The sequence below is a fragment of the Doryrhamphus excisus genome, linkage group LG12 (assembly GCF_037039965.1).
Source record: "Doryrhamphus excisus strain RoL-2023G ecotype Guam linkage group LG12, RoL_Dexc_Guam_v1.1, whole genome shotgun sequence".
In the NCBI taxonomy this organism is placed as follows: domain Eukaryota; kingdom Metazoa; phylum Chordata; class Actinopteri; order Syngnathiformes; family Syngnathidae; genus Doryrhamphus; species Doryrhamphus excisus.
The window spans coordinates 3,240,578-3,261,712 of NC_136368.1; the positions used below are offsets into that span (position 1 = coordinate 3,240,578).

The 21,135-nt window shown below is 40.0% G+C and overlaps 1 protein-coding gene across 2 annotated transcripts; it reads left to right on the top strand.

Moving 5' to 3' along the window:
* Positions 1–3,291: 3,291 nt before the first annotated feature.
* On the top strand, positions 3,292–19,848 carry LOC131136144 (glutamate decarboxylase 1-like). Of its 2 annotated transcripts, XM_058082709.2 has the most exons (18): positions 3,292–3,324; positions 4,663–4,980; positions 5,524–5,721; positions 6,550–6,612; positions 7,820–7,978; positions 9,606–9,848; positions 9,941–10,031; positions 12,116–12,228; positions 12,377–12,492; positions 12,556–12,635; positions 12,708–12,762; positions 13,632–13,748; positions 13,837–13,901; positions 15,077–15,155; positions 15,244–15,393; positions 16,289–16,396; positions 16,619–16,708; positions 17,090–19,848. In XM_058082709.2, the coding sequence occupies exons 3-18, from the start codon at positions 5,646–5,648 to the stop codon at positions 17,261–17,263; spliced, it is 1,779 nt and encodes a 592-aa protein (XP_057938692.2). In that variant the 5' UTR covers positions 3,292–3,324; positions 4,663–4,980; positions 5,524–5,645; the 3' UTR covers positions 17,264–19,848. The 2 variants fall into 2 exon arrangements, with proteins under 2 accessions (XP_057938692.2, XP_057938693.2); XM_058082710.2 differs by lacking the exon at positions 3,292–3,324 and having other exon boundaries at positions 4,646–4,980; positions 5,479–5,721.
* Positions 19,849–21,135: the final 1,287 nt, after the last annotated feature.

The following is a 21,135-nucleotide window of genomic DNA, read 5'->3' on the forward strand; positions in this document are numbered from 1 at the left end:
ATTATTAGTGTATGAATGATTTTGTCGTTTGCGTGTATGAATATTGGATGCATATTCTATGAATATGTGTTCAGTCAATGCAGACTAGCATCGTACTGGCAAAGGTAAAATGACAACAATGAATAATATGCTGGAATATGAAGAGCCGGTACAGTAGGGACAATAAATGTGAGTGTCTGGGGAGGGGTGGGGGGAGGAGGGGTATACAAAGGAAATCCCCACAACTGTAACGTCTTGATCCAAATATTATGATCCTATTATGAAGCACAGCGCATATACTGTATGAATGCAGACAGACTTGCCCCCCCATTCTACCACCCCCCAAAAAAGAAAGCCTTTGTTTGCCTTCATTGTCCAATAAAAGCATCATTTTCCATCACTGTGGGGGGGCTCTAATTCACGACTCCTCCTATGGAGCGACTTAAGTGGATCTTGCAGAAACTGACGGAAAGATGTGACGGGGTCCAAGTTGCGAGGAGTACAGTACAGTACGCGTGTGAGGCGAAGCACCACAAGCTCTATTTGCATAAGAATGATGAAAAAGATGAAAGATTATTCTGAGGTCCAATCAAGGTGACCTTTCATTTTACTGTATGAGCCCTTCAAAAAGCACTGTGCTTATTATTTAAACATACTTCTTTTGATGTGCTCAGGCTTTTTTTTTGTCATAATTGGAAAGCAGCCACAGGTCATGTGATGCTGCTCCAGGAAGTGGACTTTAACTTAAGCTCATTGTCCAAGTATATATGTGTCCATATTGTATTTATAATAAACAATAACTGTTTGTTTTTGGGCGGCACGGCGATCTAGTGGTTAGCGCGCAGACCTCACAGCTAGTAGACCAGCGTTCAATTCCAACCTTGGCCGGAGGAAACCGGAGTACCCGGAGAAAACCCACGCATGCACGGGGAGAACATGCAAACTCCACACAGAGATGGCCGAGGGTGGAATTGAACTTGGGTCATAGCTGTGAGGTCTGCGCGCTAACCACTAGACCGCCGTGCCGCCCTCACACAAATACATAAACCAAAAAAATCTTACTTAGTACTCCAAAGGGTTACTTCCGTGGGTATGACACACTCCAGTTATTCTTTTTTTACACTTTTTACTGCAAGGGACATAGCATAACAAGCTAACTCGTTAGCCTCGCCAATGTACCTATTCGAAACTCAAGTGTTTCAAACGGAGTTGAAATCATTAGCATGCTATCAGATTGCTAACACGTAAAACTTTTTTTGGCTCCATTTGTACTGATTTTGTATTTGTGATCCAAAGAAAAGATTCAAGGTGAGAAACACAATTGAGTTCAAGAAATAACTGGTAGCAAAAAGGGGAAGGTGTTGATCTCACTGCCACATGATGTCTTTGGCAACAATCAGGTCTTCAGTGATGGTAAAAGTAACCAGGATATAGGCCACGCCCCCAGGATATATAGTGTGAAAGTGGCCATTGTGCGTCACTGGGGGCTCATTTAACACCCACCCTGGGATGACGTCATGTATAAATATATACAGAACTGTATTCTGTATATATTTATACAGATTGTACTGCAGAGTACAATTAAGATGAAATCTCAGTGTAAAAGAGTTTGCTGCATAGTTTCATGCCGTATACGCTGGTTCAACCATTCCTACAATTGTAATTAGCCGTTTTATGTCATTTACATTTCTATGAGAAAATTAAAGGATTGTATGTCTGCATATTTTAATTGGATTTTAAAGAGAGAGGAAAAAGGGGGCACCGGGTATTTAAACCGTGAAAAATTGTCAAATTGGATTCAAACTTAGACGCGACGTTTCTGCATGTAGAAGAAGAGTGGGAATTTCACGGCGGCTCCGATTAAAATGGTAACTGGTGAATGAAGGTTGATGTCAAAAGGGGGTCAGCATAGTCAGCTGGGTGCCATGTTATATACATTATTGTAATAAAACGCTTGCCCCCACCACGGCCATTTCCCCAGGATGAAGATCCGTTGTGATCAACATGATTCAAAAAACGACCAAGTTTAACTGGATCGATGTTAGGGACAAGGGACATTTTTGTCTGTTTTGGGGGTTCAGGGACCCCCCCAAGACTGCACTTCCCAAGTGTCACACAGTGTCGCAGTGGATAAAGGGCGTCTTGGGTGTGGCCTGGGTCCGATGTGTGGCCTGTGGTTGTTGTTTTTTTTATTTTTATTTTTTTTTAAAACAACAGCAACAATGGAAAAATCAGCATTTTTTTTTTACAAGAATGACATCAATAAGAATAACGTGAGAATATTATGAGGAAAAATAATGTCCTTTTAGTTGCAGAAAGTTTAAATATTTACATTTTTGTATGAGAAACACCCAAAACAAAACATTTTTTGAGGGGGGGGGGTGGACTTAGGTTATTGTACAAGTTATAATGTTATGAAAATAGTCAAAATAATAATAATAATACATCAAAATATTCTGGGAACAAAGTCATAATAGGTAGAATAAATTTTACAAAAGGGAGGTTACAATACAAAAAACAGCAGAACAAATTGAAAAAAATGTTGTAAAAAATGCTGAAAAAATGCTGAAAAAAATGCTGGAAAAATGCTGAAAAAATGCTGAAAAATTATATTGTCACAATAAAGCATTTTTAAGATACTGAGCTGGCAAGATTTTGAGGACAAAGTCGTTGGAGATGAAACATTAAAGGAAAAAAAAATTTTTTTAAAACAACATAAAGTTGTAATTTGAATTTGGAAAAATAGGCTGGGGGAAAAAATCTATATATTATGGGAATTAAGTCATAATATTACAAACAAAAAAGAGGGAAAATGGGGAAAAAAGAGCCAAGTTTATAATAATAATGGGCAGTTTATTTTTTGAAATATATTTAACTTCTTAGCAATTGCTTTACAATAATAAGGTCAGCATATAATGCCACATCATGTATTATTATGCAGATATCTCCTTAATTTTGCTGAATAAATGAGTGGAGCCCCTTCTTGACCTTCGTTGGTCACTACTCCACAACTTTAAGGTCCTGTTGGTTGAGTTTACCCTGATGTGGTCATGATTGCAATGCCTGGCATTGCAGATGCATGCATGTCTTCAGTGTGACATCACTGATGACGTCACCTGTGGAAGATAAAGTGCTTTCCAGCAAGCTAACTGACTCTCCATCATGCTCCACTTGGATTGTGCTCCATCTTGTGGACATTCTAGTGTAGCTTCAGGAGGGAAATGACTCTTGGGCTCTTTTTGTTGTGCTTCTTTTCTTTGTGGCAGACAGGAAGATGGATTGTTTCTGCCAGATGCCTTTCCAACAAAAGGCTCATCAGCGCCTCAGCAGACGTGTGATGAGGAGGTAAATACTTGTTGTGATGAGGGCTGATTGAACTTTCATTTAAAAACCTCACCCTGGCAAGATTGGAAGAAAGGCTAATTAGTTTGAACACACGGTGAATGGAAGTAATGACGGCTTTGTCTGCTCTCACGTTTCTTCAATGGAGTCTGGTGGCCACAATCACAGACGTGTTATTACCCTGATTGGACGCTTTGTCCTTATTGTCATACCTAAGAACTACTTTGAAGAAGAGATGAGATGGGAGATGAGGACACCAAGTCTGAGATGAGGTCTTGTCTATGAGGTCTAAGTACCTTGAGGTCTTGTTCACGAGTGAGGGAAGGTCTTAATCTACGTTTCTACCTATATGGTCATGAACTTTGGGTAGTGACCGAAAAGGTCACTAAGGTTGGTAAAACTGGCTCTGGGATCTGCCGCTGGACCAAGTAGGCGGGTAAAGGCAAGTCAGGGCTTCCCTGTTCAGGCTGCTGCCCCCATGACCCACCTTCTGACGAGCAGAAGAAGATGGAGCTTGCCTCAAAATACCTATACATCCATTTTCGTCCGCTTAGTTGCGAAGCCTTAGACTCCTCCGGCCACTTCTTCCAGTTCCACCCGTAGGACACCAAGCTGTTCCCAGGCCAGCTGTGAGACATATTAGGACAATTTCAACAATTCCTGACTGACAGCGGCCCAAAAAATACAAAGGTGCTTCTGCCCGGAGCACACGATGAGCGAGGAGGTCATCCATTGAAGTCACTTAAGTGCATCTTTGAAGTGACCTATAGAAAATAATTCTTTTCTATAGGTCACTCCAAAGATACATAGTCCAAAATGTCTTGGGAAAATGAAAAATGGTGTACAATCTGCACAAATGTACCCCATGAGGTTAACTTTTTGTACCTTCAAAGTATTTTTTCCAAGCTGTAAAAGACAAGAGACGCACCAAAAGTCTCAATTTGACCCCCAATTTGTTTCATCTGTAGCACCTGTGGAGCTGTCCAGTGCTGAACCAAGCAAATAAGTAACATGTTTCAATGTGTGTCTTGTGTCTATTTCAGTGTGTCCTACTCCTGTTCCAGTTTGATGATTCCATTTATAATTATAGGCCCTCTTCAGCACAGTTAGGATCCTATTTTTGGTTGCTCGGTGCCACCTAGCGGATGTTATTATAATGACACTTCGTTCTAAAGAGCCGGAATAAGATGTTCAAGTTGTTGAAAAATGAGATGATAAGCAGGAATGACGTCATCTGGTAAATCTATTGGACATTGGAGGAGTGTGATGAAGATAAAGGCTCAACAACTGAGGGATTGGTTGTGCTCAAGTCGTTTTCTTTTGTTTTTTTTTTCTCCACAGGAAACCAGTGACACACACACACACACATGAGCCCCCCTCTACGTAATGTGTTGCTCCACCAGCATCAAACTTGAGGTCCGTGACGACGACTCGCAGGGGAGCATCACTTCCACAGAGAAAAAAAGTGTGATAGCAGGCTCCAGGAGACCCACCACAAAAATGCTGCAAAGGCTGAGGTGCGTGCTCATTTTCGGGGAAGGCTTTCTTTAAATTGTCCACTCCAGCCCAGACAAGGTCACCTTGCGTGGCATTGATGAGTGGAGCGCTGGAGATCTGCTCAAGTCTATTTTAGACTGCACCTCCTCGCCCTCACAACCGGTAAGGCTGCATTTTGTTGCATTCAAACTCCAGGATTTTTGGCTTTATTCTGAGTGCAGATGCCGTAACAGGTGTTTTGTGCCATCGAACTCCAACTAATGTTGCATTTTTCATCACTGAGACCATTTGTTTAGCATATTTTAATATAAATATCATATGTTTTCTTCGTGGTTTCGACACATGTTGTTTTATCTTATTATTTTATCTTATTTTTTATTATTTGAATCTGGCAGGAATTATAATAGGGCATTTGAAATGAATTATTCCTTCATTAAATCAAGTCTAATGTTAAATTCTGCACATTTATTTGCGCGTGTATGCATTTTTTAACCATATTGTATAAGTATTAATAGTGTATTTAGTCAATAAATAAACTACGTTGTGATGTTTTCCTTAAAATAAGACTCTGAACACTAAATAAATGAATGAAGGACTTATTCATTGATGAGTGAACTTGCCAGACAGACGAGTCTTGGTCCTGGTTCTGCTGGTCCACAGGTCCAACTTCAAGCAACATATTCTTTTTTCTTCTCTCCTCACCAGTGAGACAAGACAAGGGATTTAAAAAAAAAAAGGGAATTTACAGAAAACCACCAGGATATTTCTTTTTTTTTTTTGGAGTGGGGAAGGAGCTGAGCTGAGGACTTTTTTTTTGTGGGGCATTGATGGCGTCTGCACCTTCCTCCTCCTCCGATGGAGATCCGGATCCCAACGCGACGAATTTCCGAGCACCGGGATCAAGTAGGTGCACACATGGTGGATCAGATGCTATTTCACGGATGTTATTTTGGGCCTCTTTCAGGGCTCGTTAATCATTTCCATTGAATGGGGACGGGGTGGATGGGTGGGGGGGGGGGGTTCTTTCTCTGCAAATGAGCACATGATTGCTGCATTAAATTCAAGCAGAGTCCATATTTTATTATTATTTGTCATGATTTCCTATGAATTGTACTGTGCACTAAGAGAGTGGCAGCATGCATGAACGTAAACAGCCCCTAAAGAGCCAATGAATTGAGGCATATTAAATTGGCCTTAATGGCACACTTGAGCTCTGCAGCCCGAGGAAACGTTTCAAGTGTGTGTGTGCGTGGGGGTGTGTGGGGGTGGTCAGGGAATATTACAGTTTTTTCTGTTTTTTAAAACCAGATATATAAAACATCCAATGGAAGAGGCCAATGATTTGTCTAATGGTCCACAGACAGGAGTTAACATGTGAATGAGCCACCCAGCCCCCGTCACCCCACTGCCCCTAAATTGCTTTTTTTTTCCTCTTTTTTGTGTGTGTGGTGTATTTGATAACTGGCAGAAGACCCCCCCCCTCACTCCCCCCACCGGACTGGCTGTAAGCCCATGATAAGGGGATGCTCTTGTATCTCGCATCTTTTTTTTTTTTTTTTACCAGAAAGCACACTTAAAGCAGAGGAATAATGAATTTAAAGTCCTAGAATGTGTTCGAATCCTGCCCCATTTTCGTTGCCCCGGGCGACCTGCTTTATATTGTATAATACAAATGAGCGTAATTAACGAAAGCTTGTACGTTTAAAGGGATTTGATGTGATTGCTGTGCAGGCTACGACGCTTGGTGTGGAGTTGCCCACGGATGTACAAGGAAACTGGGCATGAAGATATGTGGTGAGTTGCTGTTCGTGGTTCAGCTGATTTAGGACGTCAAAAGACCGGTGGATGACGTCACATGTGCACACACGTTGCAACATGACCGTTTATTTCATCAGTTCTCCTTCTCAGCAGTTTGGTCCCCCCTGTGTTTAACATCAAAATACATATATATTATTACATTACATAATAGGATACTTTTCTATATTATATTATTATATATCCAAATTATAAATAAATCCATGAGCAGTAATAAATAAATAAATCATAAACATTACTTTAATTAAATAATAAATGTGTTTAAAATGATGTCATTTTTATTTTTGTGTTAGAACAAATAAATAGGGGGGTTGACAGGATTTCTTGTTGAGGAAAAAAAAATGTCTTGTGGGCCTGGGACGATCATAAATCAATAAACTCATCACAAAATAAATGAAAATGAGCTGTATCATCAATATATATTGACACTGTTTCCCTCATTGCTTTCCATAGAACAACAGCATGAACAGAATGAGCCCTTCTGTCAGTCAGGCAGTCTCTTTGTGTTCGGTGGGTGGAGACGGGGCCGCTGTCATACACACAGAAGAGTGTAGAACAGTTGTAGAAATTCAACTAATATTTTTTTGATTTTCTTTGAACCAAGTAGTGTTAAAAAACACCCCCACAAATAAACATGCATTGTTTCATCAATAAAAAAATAAATTTTCTCTATCTTAGCTGATGGATAAAATGATGGGAGTTTTAAATGTCATTAAATTATTATTATTATTTTCAATTTCTTCCCTGAGAGACCATTTCAACAGTAACCCGACATATCCCATAATAGCACATGTCACGCACTGGTGCTCACAATTGTTTTGACCGACACGTTCTGCTGCTTTGATGATTGCAATCATCCACCAGTCTGCTGGATCTGCATCATAGGAGAGCAGGCAGTGAACACACCACCAAGCTGCACAATAGTCTTGTTTTGAATTCAAAAAAATACCATTTGGCTGATCCTGGATCTGCGTCTCGTGCCCGTTCATGACGACAATTTACCGATTTGTTTGTGCTTGGCTGGAGTTCTCTACTGATGTCATCGTGTTCACACTCCCCCCCACCCATAAATACCCCCCACCACCCACCTCGTGGACACAAAAGCAGAAAGTAAAATAAGATTAATGAATTGAAGTGAGTTAATCACATGTTTCGAGGTGGTAATCATTCCCGTTTGACGTTTCAGGGTTTTTGCAGAAGAACAACAGTCTCGAGGAGAGGAGCAGGTTCGCGGGGTCCCTCAAGGAGCGCGCGGCCAGGAGCCTCGTGCTCTCTTGTGACAACAGTGGCGGGGGCGCGCGATTCACGCGCACAGAGACCGACTTCTCCAACATGTTTGCTAGAGGTAGGAAACAGGTGATACATCCCAATTTAACGGACTTTTTTTTTACATTTCGCCCATCATCCACAATCCTCACGCGACATAAACACACACGTATTTCTATTTTCTGTGCTGTAAAGATATCAAAACAGAAAAAAGGGTAATCTGTTTAGTGCACGTGCCCCGAAGATAAGCGGTACAGCTAACTTCCTTGCTACATGCTACATTTTTTTCTCAATTTAAACAGAAAACTTCGTATTGTTTATTGTCAAATCCAATGACGAATTAATTTTTAATAATAACTTATTCATGTTAATTATTTCTTCTTAATAAAATATTATTATTACAATTATACAGTAGTTTTGTGCTTGGCACCTTTACTTATTTCAATGTACGTTTGTTGACACGTGAAGGTGAAAAGGTGAAAAATGCTATAATGAAATATGTCATCCTTTCATTATGATTATACATGAATATGGTTCTACAGTCACAGGCTGCCCATCTAAAGGTAAACATACCTGGGATGAAAAGGGGTTAGAGTCTCCATTGAACCTAATGTGCACGTTATTGGACGAGGGGAGATATTTGGAGTACCTGAAGAACATGTAAACTACACAACTGAGATTTGACCCGTCATCTTCCTACCAGGAGGCTGTGTGATACAGTTATTTTATATTTTATTCCACAAATTGAACTGCATGTTTGAGGCCTTTTACATCATTGAAAAGTCACAAGTGAACCCTGGTGAAAAAAAACAAACAGCTCGGCTTTTTTTGTGTGTTTTCTACGTGACACTCGTCCTCCTTTATTGTGTTTCATTTTAACTGTAAATCATGCATCCGGCCCATAAAAAAATGAGCTGCAGGCCCACAAATGGCCTCAGTGCCGGACCCCCGGACACCCCTGATGCAACCCAACCAGAGCTGTCTTTGTAACCATAATAATGATTTTACTTTTAAATGGGAATTCATGTAAATATATGTTTATCACGCTGCCTCCGATTGAGGTGTTTCTAATATTTTGGTAACCTTGCCTTACCTGTGTATCCGGGGATCGGAAGGTGAGAAAGATCCCTCGGAATGATGCACTGCAGCTTCCATCACCATCATAAGAATAAGACCTAATAATGAATACAAATGAAATGACTGTGTTAGTTAATGCTGCATGTTCTCGTATTGGATCGTACAGTTTGTGCTGACAGTGCGATATTTTACACATGAGGAAGATCAATCCTGTTGACTTGTGAGAAGCTTTGTCACAGCAACAGAAAGCCTGATGTGCATTTCCATCATGTCAGGATTTATGACATTTATTCCACAAAACGTATTCTAATTCTCAGATAGAAGATGGGTTGTCTGATGTTATACTGGGAAGTACAGCAGGTGATTTAAGGCTACTTATGCTGTTACGTTGTTGTGTTTAGATAGTTTAGATAATCCATCTACAAACAAAACTATCTACATTATTATTATTAGGGATGTTCGATAATTATTGGACCCATATCAGCATCAAAATGCACCCCTAATTATTATTCCTTATTAGGTGCCACTATAAGTGCTAATGTATGTTCCATAGAATGGATTAAATGATGCAGATTCATAAATGGGTAGCAATAAGCCATGCACACCTAAGTCTGTTATTGTTTCTGCAGATCTCTTACCTGCCAAAAACGGTGAGGAGCCCACCATGCAGTTCTTGCTGGAGGTGGTGGAAATCCTCACCAGCTACATCCGCAAAACCTTCGACAGATCCACCAAGGTCCTGGACTTCCACCACCCCCACCAGCTGCTGGAAGGCATGGAGGGTTTCAACTTGGAGCTTTCCGATCAGCCAGAGTCCCTGGAGCAGATATTGGTGGACTGCAGGGACACGTTGAAGTATGGCGTGAGGACAGGTGAGGGGGACTAACATGAGCTAGACGAGTTTTGTTAATAAAGCATTGCTAATTCTAATGATGATGGTGTTTGTTTTATTCGTCAATGGCAGGCCATCCCAGGTTCTTCAACCAGCTGTCCACTGGCTTAGACATTGTTGGCTTGGCAGGGGAGTGGCTTACATCCACAGCCAACACCAACATGTAAGTCATCTTCTTGCATAAATTATCTTTATGTGCTCTTTGGACCCTGCAGGTAGCAAAGATGGATGCTTGTGGAGGAACTATGGATTAGTGATGGGAAACGCAATTCCTTTTACTAACTCTTTTACAAAAACCTGCACATGCGTGACAATTTGCAGCTGTGAGTGAGAAACCTCAAGTCTTTGTCAAGCACCAATGAGTTAGCAAAACCCAAGTCTTTGTCAAGCACCCTTGAGTTAGTAAAACCCAAGTCTTTGTCAAGCACCAATGAGCATGCAGTCCAGGTCATCTGTGACTGCATAAACAGTAGAAATGATGAATGATTAAAAACGTTTTTAAAAAAGAAAGAAACAAAATGAAGGATTGAAGTACAGTATATTTGAGTCATTAAGAAGTACGTATATTTTGAAAGTTTTGGTGACGGTGACTTCAGCTGGGGTAGCACACACACTTTGCAGTATTGGCTCTAACATAAGCTATATGCAATCTGTCTTATAAATGAGTCTGTCAAAGCTAATCATCCCTGGCAAATATTGAGTGACATTAATAGACTGAGTGTAGCATGCAGCTGTTACATAAGCACAATGTATGCATGCACGGCGGCTGTGGAATGAATGTATAACATAGTGGAGGTGGTGGCTTGCTTATTCTGCCTGCTTATTTACCATAGGTACAGGTATACAGTACGTCCTGTTTAAGTTGTACTTGTAAATTACACAAGTGTATAAACATTCTACTGAATCCTAGGCCAAAATATTTTTGTATTTAATGCAGAGCAGGGGTTCATTTAGGAAATTCATATGCACAGTACGAATGAGCATTTTTTTTATGAATTATTTCCTTAGTGTTTCCTCTTCCTGTCGTTTATACTTTAGTGATTCCAGGAGTTACTTCCTGTTTCGCAGCAATGCTTTGCAGCACCGTTGTGTAAATACAGTAGTAGCCAATATTATCTGTTCAATGGTATGTTATCATTATGTATGTTTATCATTAGTAGTAGCTAGTACTGGTAGAAAGAAAGAAAAACGTGGATAAATAACATTAAAATATAATTAAAGTTTTGCAAAGGGAATTGATCGTTCATAATCAATATTTCCGAATACATCACACGTGAAATAAAACATGTAAATCAAGGATAAAATAATAAAGACATAATAATAAATACATATACATCTAATACATATATATAATATTAAACATCTGAAAGTAATTTCTGTTTTTTAAATGAGCAATAACTTATTGGTGATCATTGATAAATTATATGTGATTTTAATACTGTTCAAGTTATAAAATTTTGTTAGTACTAAATCAATTAGAATAAGTGGAAAAAGCATCAAGAATAAATACTGTATATAAATTGTGCATATACAGTACACTAAAGAGTGAAGAAATAATATACAGCTGACATATCATGACAAATAAAATAATAATAGAAGTCATTTTGTATATAAATTGAGCAATAACTTTTTGGTGATGTTTTTAATATTGAAGTTGGCCTAGTAGTTATTGCAAGTAGTTACGTAATTATTGTTGACATGAAGCAGCATTAAATCTTGCGTTGTGTATTTATTTGCTTGTGGTCAAGCCAATATCATCTTTCATATTTGTCCAGTTCCTTCATGTCACAATGTCAACACTTGTGTGGGCTTCCTCCAAACTTGCGTTTAACTTTCCCTCTGCTTCCTTAAGTTGAGTGCTCGTGTCCCTCTAGTTACCGTGTCAAAAGTCAATATGACAATAAAGTGAGTGGTGACCTTAAGAGAAAGTACTGTCGTGCTGTTGCTCCGGGATGTACAGTAGCTTTCCTACAGGAAGTGGTGGGTGTTAAAACTATTCTACGGGGCAATCATGAGGTTTGGGATTGTCTGCTTCAAATTTGAAATGAAATGAGGTGTGACAGTGCAAAAATGTTTTCCCAGGTGAGAAGAGCATGCACTGCACTCCCTCGCTATACAATCAGCCTTCCCATGTCCATACTGTTACATGTCACCGTGTTCCTTATTGATCCCATTAGTCTCCTGCAGGAAGAAGCATGTTTGCATTTGCCTCTTTTTTAAACACAACATGTACTTTCTGCATTGCAGGTTCACCTATGAGATTGCGCCCGTCTTCGTACTGATGGAGCAGCTGACGCTGAAGAAGATGAGAGAAATCATCGGCTGGCCCGAGGGGGAGGGGGACGGAATATTCTCCCCAGGTAGGAAGAGCCAAGTACGCCAAGCTGAGAAGCTTTAAAATGAGCCAGTGCTTTGGTGTCACACTCCACTTGGTGCACAGTGGAAGTGCTCGTGTTCGGTTAGCCGCCCGCTGCTGAGAGAACACATCTGCTTTCCTTCCTTTCCCAGGAGGAGCCATTTCCAACATGTACAGCGTGATGATTGCACGATACAAGTACTTCCCGGAGGTCAAAACCAAAGGCATGGCAGCTGCACCGCGACTGGTCCTCTTCACCTCTGAGCATGTTAGTGTGCCGCACGTGAGATGTTCATGAAAGAAAATACTCATTCAAATCCTATTCCTACAGAGTCACTACTCCATCAAGAAGGCCAGCGCGGCTCTCGGCTTTGGAACCGACAACCTGATCCTGCTCAGCACAGATGAAAGGTTATAGTTCATCCACATGACGGCTCCCCGTGTGGCTGATATGAAACTTATCCATCTATCTTTTTTTCTTAGAGGGAGAGTCATTCCTGCTGATTTGGAAGCCAAAGTGATTGCCGCCAAGCAAAAGGTGAAAGTCCAAAACCGTGAAGTGGAACCAAATCTGTTCATAGAAATCAGTGGGAATAACAAATAATTTGAGATACACATCAAGATATTTTTTTTCAAATCACGACTGATATGGTACTGATACCATGCTACTATATCGCCCTGCAATTGGCTGGCAACGAGATGTATGGAAGCGAATAGATCTACATTTCACATTTAGATTTGGTGACTGAGTGGTTGGTATGTAGGCCACGCAGTCAGGAGACTGATTGATGATACAATGTATACGGCCATATTCGGCCATCGATTCTATACAGTCACTTCCTGAAAGGCTTTAACGCGACTGTGTGCTTTTGGTGGCATCCTGACTTGGATTGAACAAATTGAAGCTCCAGTTCAAAATTACAGTACATTCCGAAAGATGAGGATGTAGATTGGGGAAAAAGCCAAAGAAAAAGCAAAACAGGCACGGTGTTAATCATGACATCATACATGAAGGTGGTTCTACCTTTACCTGCTGGTGTGACTCACGAGGTATTCTTTTGGATTGAATTCCGAATTGTACACCTTCAGGGTATTCGGCTTGAGAGGTTGTACTGTGTTTTTCTTCTGGTGTACAATGAGAGGCTTTCATTCGAGCCGCAAAATGTGCCAGAGCAAGCAAGGTTATATTAATAAGCTTATAATGCATCTGCCCTCTCACACACGATGATGCTGGGAGTCATTCTTCAGGGTAAAATGATGTGGAGGCTGGAAGGGGTGGGCCAGCAATTTAGCGCTAAGCACATCTGCAGAGAGTGCATCATTACAGAAAATGCTCCTTCCTGTCTTTTTGATGTCAGAGAAAGGCTGTCATTACCCGCGTGTGTTTGTGTGTGCTTCCTTTTCCAGGGGTATGCTCCCATGTATGTGAACGCCATGGCCGGCACCACCGTCTATGGAGCCTTCGATCCCATCAATGAAATTGCAGACATCTGTGAAAAGTACAACATGTGGCTTCATGTGGATGTAAGAGATCCGTCATTAGAGAACTAATAAGTTCTCATGTATGTGAGTGCACCTCCTCCCTGATGCAGTGTTGTTGTGTTCTGTGCAGGGGGCGTGGGGGGGAGGATTGCTCATGTCCAGGAAACACAGACACAAGCTGAATGGAGTCGAGAGGTAAATCAATACATTGAGGCAATCATCACAGATGTGGGGGGCCAACAGGAGGCCCCAGAGTCATGTTTGGTTCACATTACTAGTATGATTAAAGGCCATTCGTTAAATTCACTTTGCAATTTAATTTTTCCTCAGAAAAAATAGTAAATATACAATTGTAAAAATGAAAAAAAAAATTATAAAATAAATCTCAGCTTTGGAATATATTTGATATATTTACTAATAATAAATCCAATTAAAATATACATAATTTTAAATAAAATATAATACTTATATTTTTGTATTAACAAATTATATAAATGTTTTTATGTATAATTTAAATAAAATTAATATATACATAATTTCTATTAAAAAATTTAGTACATATGTTTTTATTACAAAAGTATGTCTATTTAAATTGTACTTATTATTAGTGAAAAACATAAACATTCATTCATTCATTTTCTACCGCTTAACCTCACGAGGGTCGCGGGCGGGGGTGCTGGAGTCTATCCCAGCTGTCTTTGGGCGATAGGCGGGGTACACCCCGAACTGGTCGCCAGCCAATCACAGGGCACATATAGACAAACAACCATTCACACTAACAACATAAACATGGGTATATTGTATTGTATTGTATTGTATTGATGTATTGGATTTGTATTAAAAATAGTATATAAAATATATATTTTTATTTTATTTCTATACATTGTTATAAATTATATTATTTAATATATATTCTTTTATATATAAAAAATGTATATATGTATAAATGTAAAATATTGATAAAGAATAGCACTTTATTTACATTCAAATAAATGACATCCCTCTGTCTGGAGAAACAATGGTAACCCCCCGGGACAAGGCCCCCCTCTCGGGCTCGCCAGCTTGGTCCAATGGTGGCTGAGCGTTCCAATTTGGGTCTGGTTTTGGCTGCAGGAGCAAGGTCGGGGGAGTGGAGCCCCAGCCGCCCCCAAAGTAATGAATAATAATAATAATTTATGATATTAGCACTTTAAGAGCTTCATAGCACACATTTATTGTTTTTTGCACAAGAGAAGAGGCTGTTCTCAAGCATGGACCTCTATAATAAACCCCCACATGAAACACTCCCCTCATGTGTATCATAATGTTCAGGTATTGATTTGTCCTCACCTAAAAGAGGTCAACTCTTTACTGCTCTAATGTGTGTGCAGGGCCAACTCAGTCACTTGGAACCCTCACAAGATGATGGGGGTACCGCTGCAGTGTTCCGCCATTTTGGTCCGAGAGAAGGTCAGAAGTTTGTTTTTGCACTTTTCTTTCCCTCTCCTGTCACAATGTTTGGCCCCTATACACGTTTGGTGCTTGTGTGTTTGCGTAGGGTTTATTGCAAGGCTGCAACTCCATGTGCGCTGGCTACCTTTTCCAGCCAGACAAGCAGTACGACGTGGCGTACGACACCGGAGACAAGGCTATCCAGTGTGGGCGCCATGTGGACATCTTCAAGTTCTGGCTGATGTGGAAAGCAAAGGTGCCCGATGAAGTATTGGCATGTTCATTCATTCATTATTCATTACATGGTCACAAGATTGCTCGCTGCATTCAGGGACACTCCGAACATCACGGCAGCATCTGTTATGCAAGTGTGTGTGGTCTACTCTCGATAAACACAAAAGACAAAAACATTCAGGTTATATTCCTATCAGCTGCTTTGTAACTCTTAATGCAGAGTTGCTTAAGTTGTTACATTTAGGTGTGCTCGGAAATCCCAGCAACAACGCTCAAGACCTAAATATCACAGTGTCCTTGAACTGTCATTGATCTTCATGTGTGCTAATGTTCATCTTCATTTTTACGTTAGCACCACGATATTTAGGTTTTGAGCGTTGTTGCTGGGATTTCCGAGCACACCTAAATGTAACAACTTAAGCAACTCTGCATGGTAATACATACTAATATCCAGTAATAATCCTGGCATATTTCAGACATACTTATAATAATGATTAACCCTGATTAATTCATCTGAACCCTGTGATCGAATTCATTCATTCATTTTATACCGGTTTTTTCCTAACGAGGGTCGTGGGGGGTGCTGGAGCCTATCCTAGCTGTCTTTGGGTGAGAGGCGGGGTACACCCTGGACTGGTGGCCAGCCAATCACAGGGCACATATAGACAAACAACCATTCACACTCCATTCATACCTATGGAATATTTGGAGTCGCCAATTAACATAGCATGTTTTTGGAATGTGGGAGGAAACCGGAGCATCTGGTGGAATTGAACCCTGGTCTCCTAGTGAGGTCTGCGCGCTAACCACTAGACCACCGTGCCACCCCCTGTGATCTAATTAAAAATTGTCAATCATTTGACAGCCCTAATTATTCATGTTGCCAACTGGATTTATCTGCTTTTCTTACCTAAAAGGGAACCGTAGGATTCGAACAACATATCGACAAGTGTCTGGACCTGTCATCATACCTTTATTACAAAATAAAAGGCAGAGAAGGTTTCAAGATGGTGTTTGACGCAGAGGTGAGGTTATTTCTTATCACCCTAAAATATATTACATTTGTGTTTTGCTCATCATTGTGATATTTAGTGACAGGAAATCCCTCTTCCAAAGCTACATTAGCTAGTAACAATGTGTTTTTTTTACAGCAGTTGGTCCTCATTACATTGCAAAGGTGGACTTAATGTTGTGTGTAGTCCTGAGCGCATATCAGTTTTTATTACAAATGGTCCTTTCCTTATCAGCCGCAACACACCAACGTCTGCTTCTGGTACATTCCGCCGAGCCTACGCAGCATGCCTGCTGGTGAGGAGAGACAGCAGAGGTTGCACAAGGTAACGACTCATTAATCTGCTTTAGAGCTTTCTTTCCTTTGCCAAGATACACTGGAACCTCCCAATGCCTCCAAACTTCCTGCTTGTACAACTATTTTTAAAAACACGGCAATCTGCGTTACATGTCAGCATCACACTAAAGCAGGGGTGTCCAAAGGATGGCCTGGGGGCCATTTGTGGACTGTCGTAAGCTTGTTTTTTTTTTAAAGCTTGTGGCACGTTCTACCGTTAAACTGCTCAACCGCTAAAAACAAATTGCTTCCATTTTGGTTTCCATCATGAAAGAACTGCATCTGTAGGTGAAGCAGGAGGTTCCATTGTATTCTAGCAGGGTTGCCAAGCTGCTTTGTAACTGTAACATGTGATGTCGTGACACAAAAGGTGGCCCCGAAGATCAAGGCCATGATGATGGAGTCCGGCACCACAATGGTGGGCTACCAGCCTCAAGGAGAGAAGGTCAACTTTTTCCGCATGGTCATCTCCAACGCGGCCGCCACCAGGTCAGATATCGACTTTCTGGTGGAGGAAATTGAGAGACTGGGACACGACTTGTAAGGACAACACATGCATTGTGATGTGTATCATACACACACACACACACACACACCAGACCCCTCAATACCTGAACTCCAAAACAGGAGCTGTGTCAAAAATGATAATAGTAAAACATTTAACAATACAAGCGGTCCTCGGGTTGCCAACGAGTTGCCAAGTGGAAACTTCTACCAAAAGCATCGCTAAAAACTAAAAAAATGTCACTCACACTGTGCATACAGCACACAAATACACACATAAAAGATAATATACAAGAATGACGTGAAAGAGACAGCACACCGAATCCATGACCCCTTCTAGCTTTCATTAGCAGAGGTGTGGACATGACTTATGGAACTTGACCTCGACTCAGGTCACAGTTTTGATGACTTTGGACTTGACAATATCATTAAAGACTTGGACTTTGACATCAGTGACTTGACATCGGGACTTGAATCAGACTTTATTCTAAGGACTTAGCAATACTTAGGATTTTACTGAGTGTGTGTTGAGTGACATGTGTCCTCATTCCAAGTATTCAACAAACCTGACGATTTTTACAGCAAGACACCAAATTTTCCCACAGAATATGCCTCACTGAATGCATCTATCAACATCCAATCAGGTTTTAGAGGGTGTGGCTTCCATTTCTGTACCGGGGTGTGTCAATATGCCGCCATGGATAATTTCATTAGCAAATTCGCAAATGACTTATTTTTAATGAATCGAAACTTTCCAGGCTGTGACTTTAGACTTGACTCGACCTGTCTTGACTTGACTTAAGACTTGAATTGGACTTCATAACTGAAAAACACAGACCGCCCCCCCCCCCCCCCCCCCCCGTTCATTAGTATTCAATCAACTTTACTCTTTAATGGCAGTAACGAAAGTTGAAAGGTTGGGACCAAAAGAGCTTTCCTTTTCTTTAGCGCACTGCTGCTTGGGAGGCATAGTAAAGTGTAAAACGTGAACTAGTAAGTAGGGATACATGATAATAATTATCAGGTCAATATGAGGAAATTATGACCTCGTACTGATAAATCCAATAACATAAAACATAGTGCTGAGGACCTCCTGTATGTTTATCATTGGGGTTGTAATCCATATTAGAATGATCTTTGACCATAAGCCTTGAGTAGTTGGCTTGTGTACCTAATGTTGTGGTCTGTCATGGTCGGGGTCCGCAGATGAGTGTCATCTCCGTCGGCAGACCGGGAATAACGTCATGTATTCTATGCAGAATTATTTGAGAAGGTTAAAAAAAGAGCACAAGCTTCTAGCATTCATGTCATTGAATAAACATGTTGGTGCACCATGTTATGCAGTATAATACAGTATACCATGATATACAGAATAATACAGTACACCATGATATACAGAATAATACAGTACACCATGTTATACAGTATAATACAGTATACCATGATATACAGAATAATACAGTATACCATGATATACAGAATAATACAGTACACCATGTTATACAGTATAATACAGTATACCATGCTATACAGAATAATACAGTATACCATGATATACAGAATAATACAGTACACCATGTTATACAGGATAATACAGTATACCATGATATACAGAATAATACAGTACACCATGTTATACAGTATAATACAGTATACCATGCTATACAGAATAATACAGTATACCATGATATACAGAATAATACAGTACACCATGTTATACAGTATAATACAGTATACCATGATATACAGAATAATACAGTATACCATGATATACAGAATAATACAGTACACCATGTTATACAGTATAATACAATATACAATATAACATGTTATACAGTATAATACAGTATACCATGTTATACAGAATAATACAGTAAACCATGTTATACAGTATTCCATGTGATACAGTATAATACAGTATACCATTTTATATAGAATAATACAGTATACCATGTTATACAGTATACCATGCAGTCAGTGTAGTATGTATTGTACTTCTGGCTGTGTTTGTAGATCTTTTCTGTCTAGATTGTGTATAGTACTGTTCCCTGTGTTTTACGGTGAAATGTAAATCAATCATACACCACAGCAGACGTAAGACTTTATTTTATCTAAGAGACTATAAATGTTGCTCTGCTAGTCTTTTCCATGTGTAATATAGCCTCAGACGTATTTATTGTACAATAGCGCAACATTTTGAGATATCTTTTATGTGCATTTGTGAACCAAAGATGAGTTGAGTTGCGTTAATGAACGTGTAGATTGTCCCTTCCAGATGAAATCACATGTTTATAAAGCGTATGCAGTACAGTATGTATACTGTATGGTAGGATACTTTCATTGTGCAATCAGTGTTGTGTTAACTGTTGTGGCTCAAGACCTTTATGTTGAGGAAGAAAAGCACAGCGCTAACATGCTAACGACTATAAGATTGTTTGTAGAAGGATGTGAAATATGCACAATATGCTCACCAAAGGCACACTTTCACCAACGTGAACAATGAAATATCAGTGTGCAGTCACAAATCGAATGAAATGTTCTTGTCGGCACTTTAACTCCTCTTTCATTGTTGTTATTATTACTACTGGTGTAACCTCAGCACTAATAAAGATGTGACTGGTTGGACATGCGTGGGAACTTGTTGTTACTCCTGGTGGAGTACTACATTTGAATTGAATAATTTCAGAGTTACAGCATTGAAAACCTGTTCACCACATAACTGTGTTTTTTAACATTATTAGAGCCTTCTAGACATGAAATAACACCCCTATAGTCACCTTTACACTCCTATTACCCAACATCATTGCCTTAATAAGAGAAAATAAGACATATGAGGCATAGAAAACCTGTTCACAACCTTTTAAATACAGATTTTTAACATTATTACTAGAGCCTTCTAGATATGAAATAACACCCCTATAGTGACCTTTACCATCCCATTACCCAATATAGTAGACATAATAAGAGAAAATAAGACATATGAGGCATAGAAAACCTGTTTGCAACCTTCTAAATATAGTTTTTTTAAGTTATTAGAGCCTTCTAGACATGAAATAACACCCCTATAGTCACTTTTACCCTCCTAATACCCAATATAGTATGCGAATTAAGAGAAAATATGAAATATGAGGCATTGAAAATCTGTTTACAACCTTTTAGATATAGGTTTTTAACATCATTAGAGCCTTCCAGACATAAAATAACACCCCTATAGTCAGCTTTACCCTTCTATTACCCAATATAGTAGACATAATAAGAGAAAATATGACATATGAGACATTGAAAACCTGTTTGCAACCTTCTATAGTTTTTTTTTAGTTATTAGAGCCTTCTCGACATGAAATAACACCCCTATAGTCACTTTTACCCTCCAAATACCCAATATAGTATGCAAATTAAGTTTCACAAAGTCAGATCTTCATCATAATTCGTAGACGCTCTTTTTTCCCTTGATTTCTTTGCATGATGATTTATTATAATAGTTCATATATTTTGGAAAATTTATGATAGAATCAGGCTGAGAAATTGAGATTTCCCACTTTGTTTGGCGGTCCTTGAACGCACCATAGTTGTGCGCTGTGACTCCAGGTCTGCTGCTTTCTGCCTTTCCATTACCTGATGCTGGCCCCGCCCCCTTGCCGATCCCTCCACCATTTCATCCCCAAACACTTTGACCACTTTTAAGAAAAGCACTGGACTGTGCTGCTTCTTCATTTCCACTGGCGCCTATTTGGCGGCTGTACCTCGCTGCATTTTATTTTTGGAGGGGTGCTTGATGCTTGTGTGGCCCATCCTCACCCTCAGCCCCCCACCCCCACCCCCACACACCTCACCAGACAGCGCTTTGTTTCATGGTTGAGCGCCGCGATCGTTACGAGCCTGCTGTCACTGGCTGCTTATTCACTGCAGGAA

Excerpts from the sequence above, each read along its gene's own strand:
- LOC131136144 (XM_058082709.2), top strand. The coding sequence starts at position 5,646 with ATGGCGTCTGCACCTTCCTCCTCCTCCGATGGAGATCCGGATCCCAAC. Across the intron at positions 5,722-6,549 it reads TTTCCGAGCACCGGGATCAA|GCTACGACGCTTGGTGTGGA; the intron begins GTAGGTGCACAC and ends ATTGCTGTGCAG. Across the intron at positions 12,493-12,555 it reads TCCTCTTCACCTCTGAGCAT|AGTCACTACTCCATCAAGAA; the intron begins GTTAGTGTGCCG and ends CTATTCCTACAG.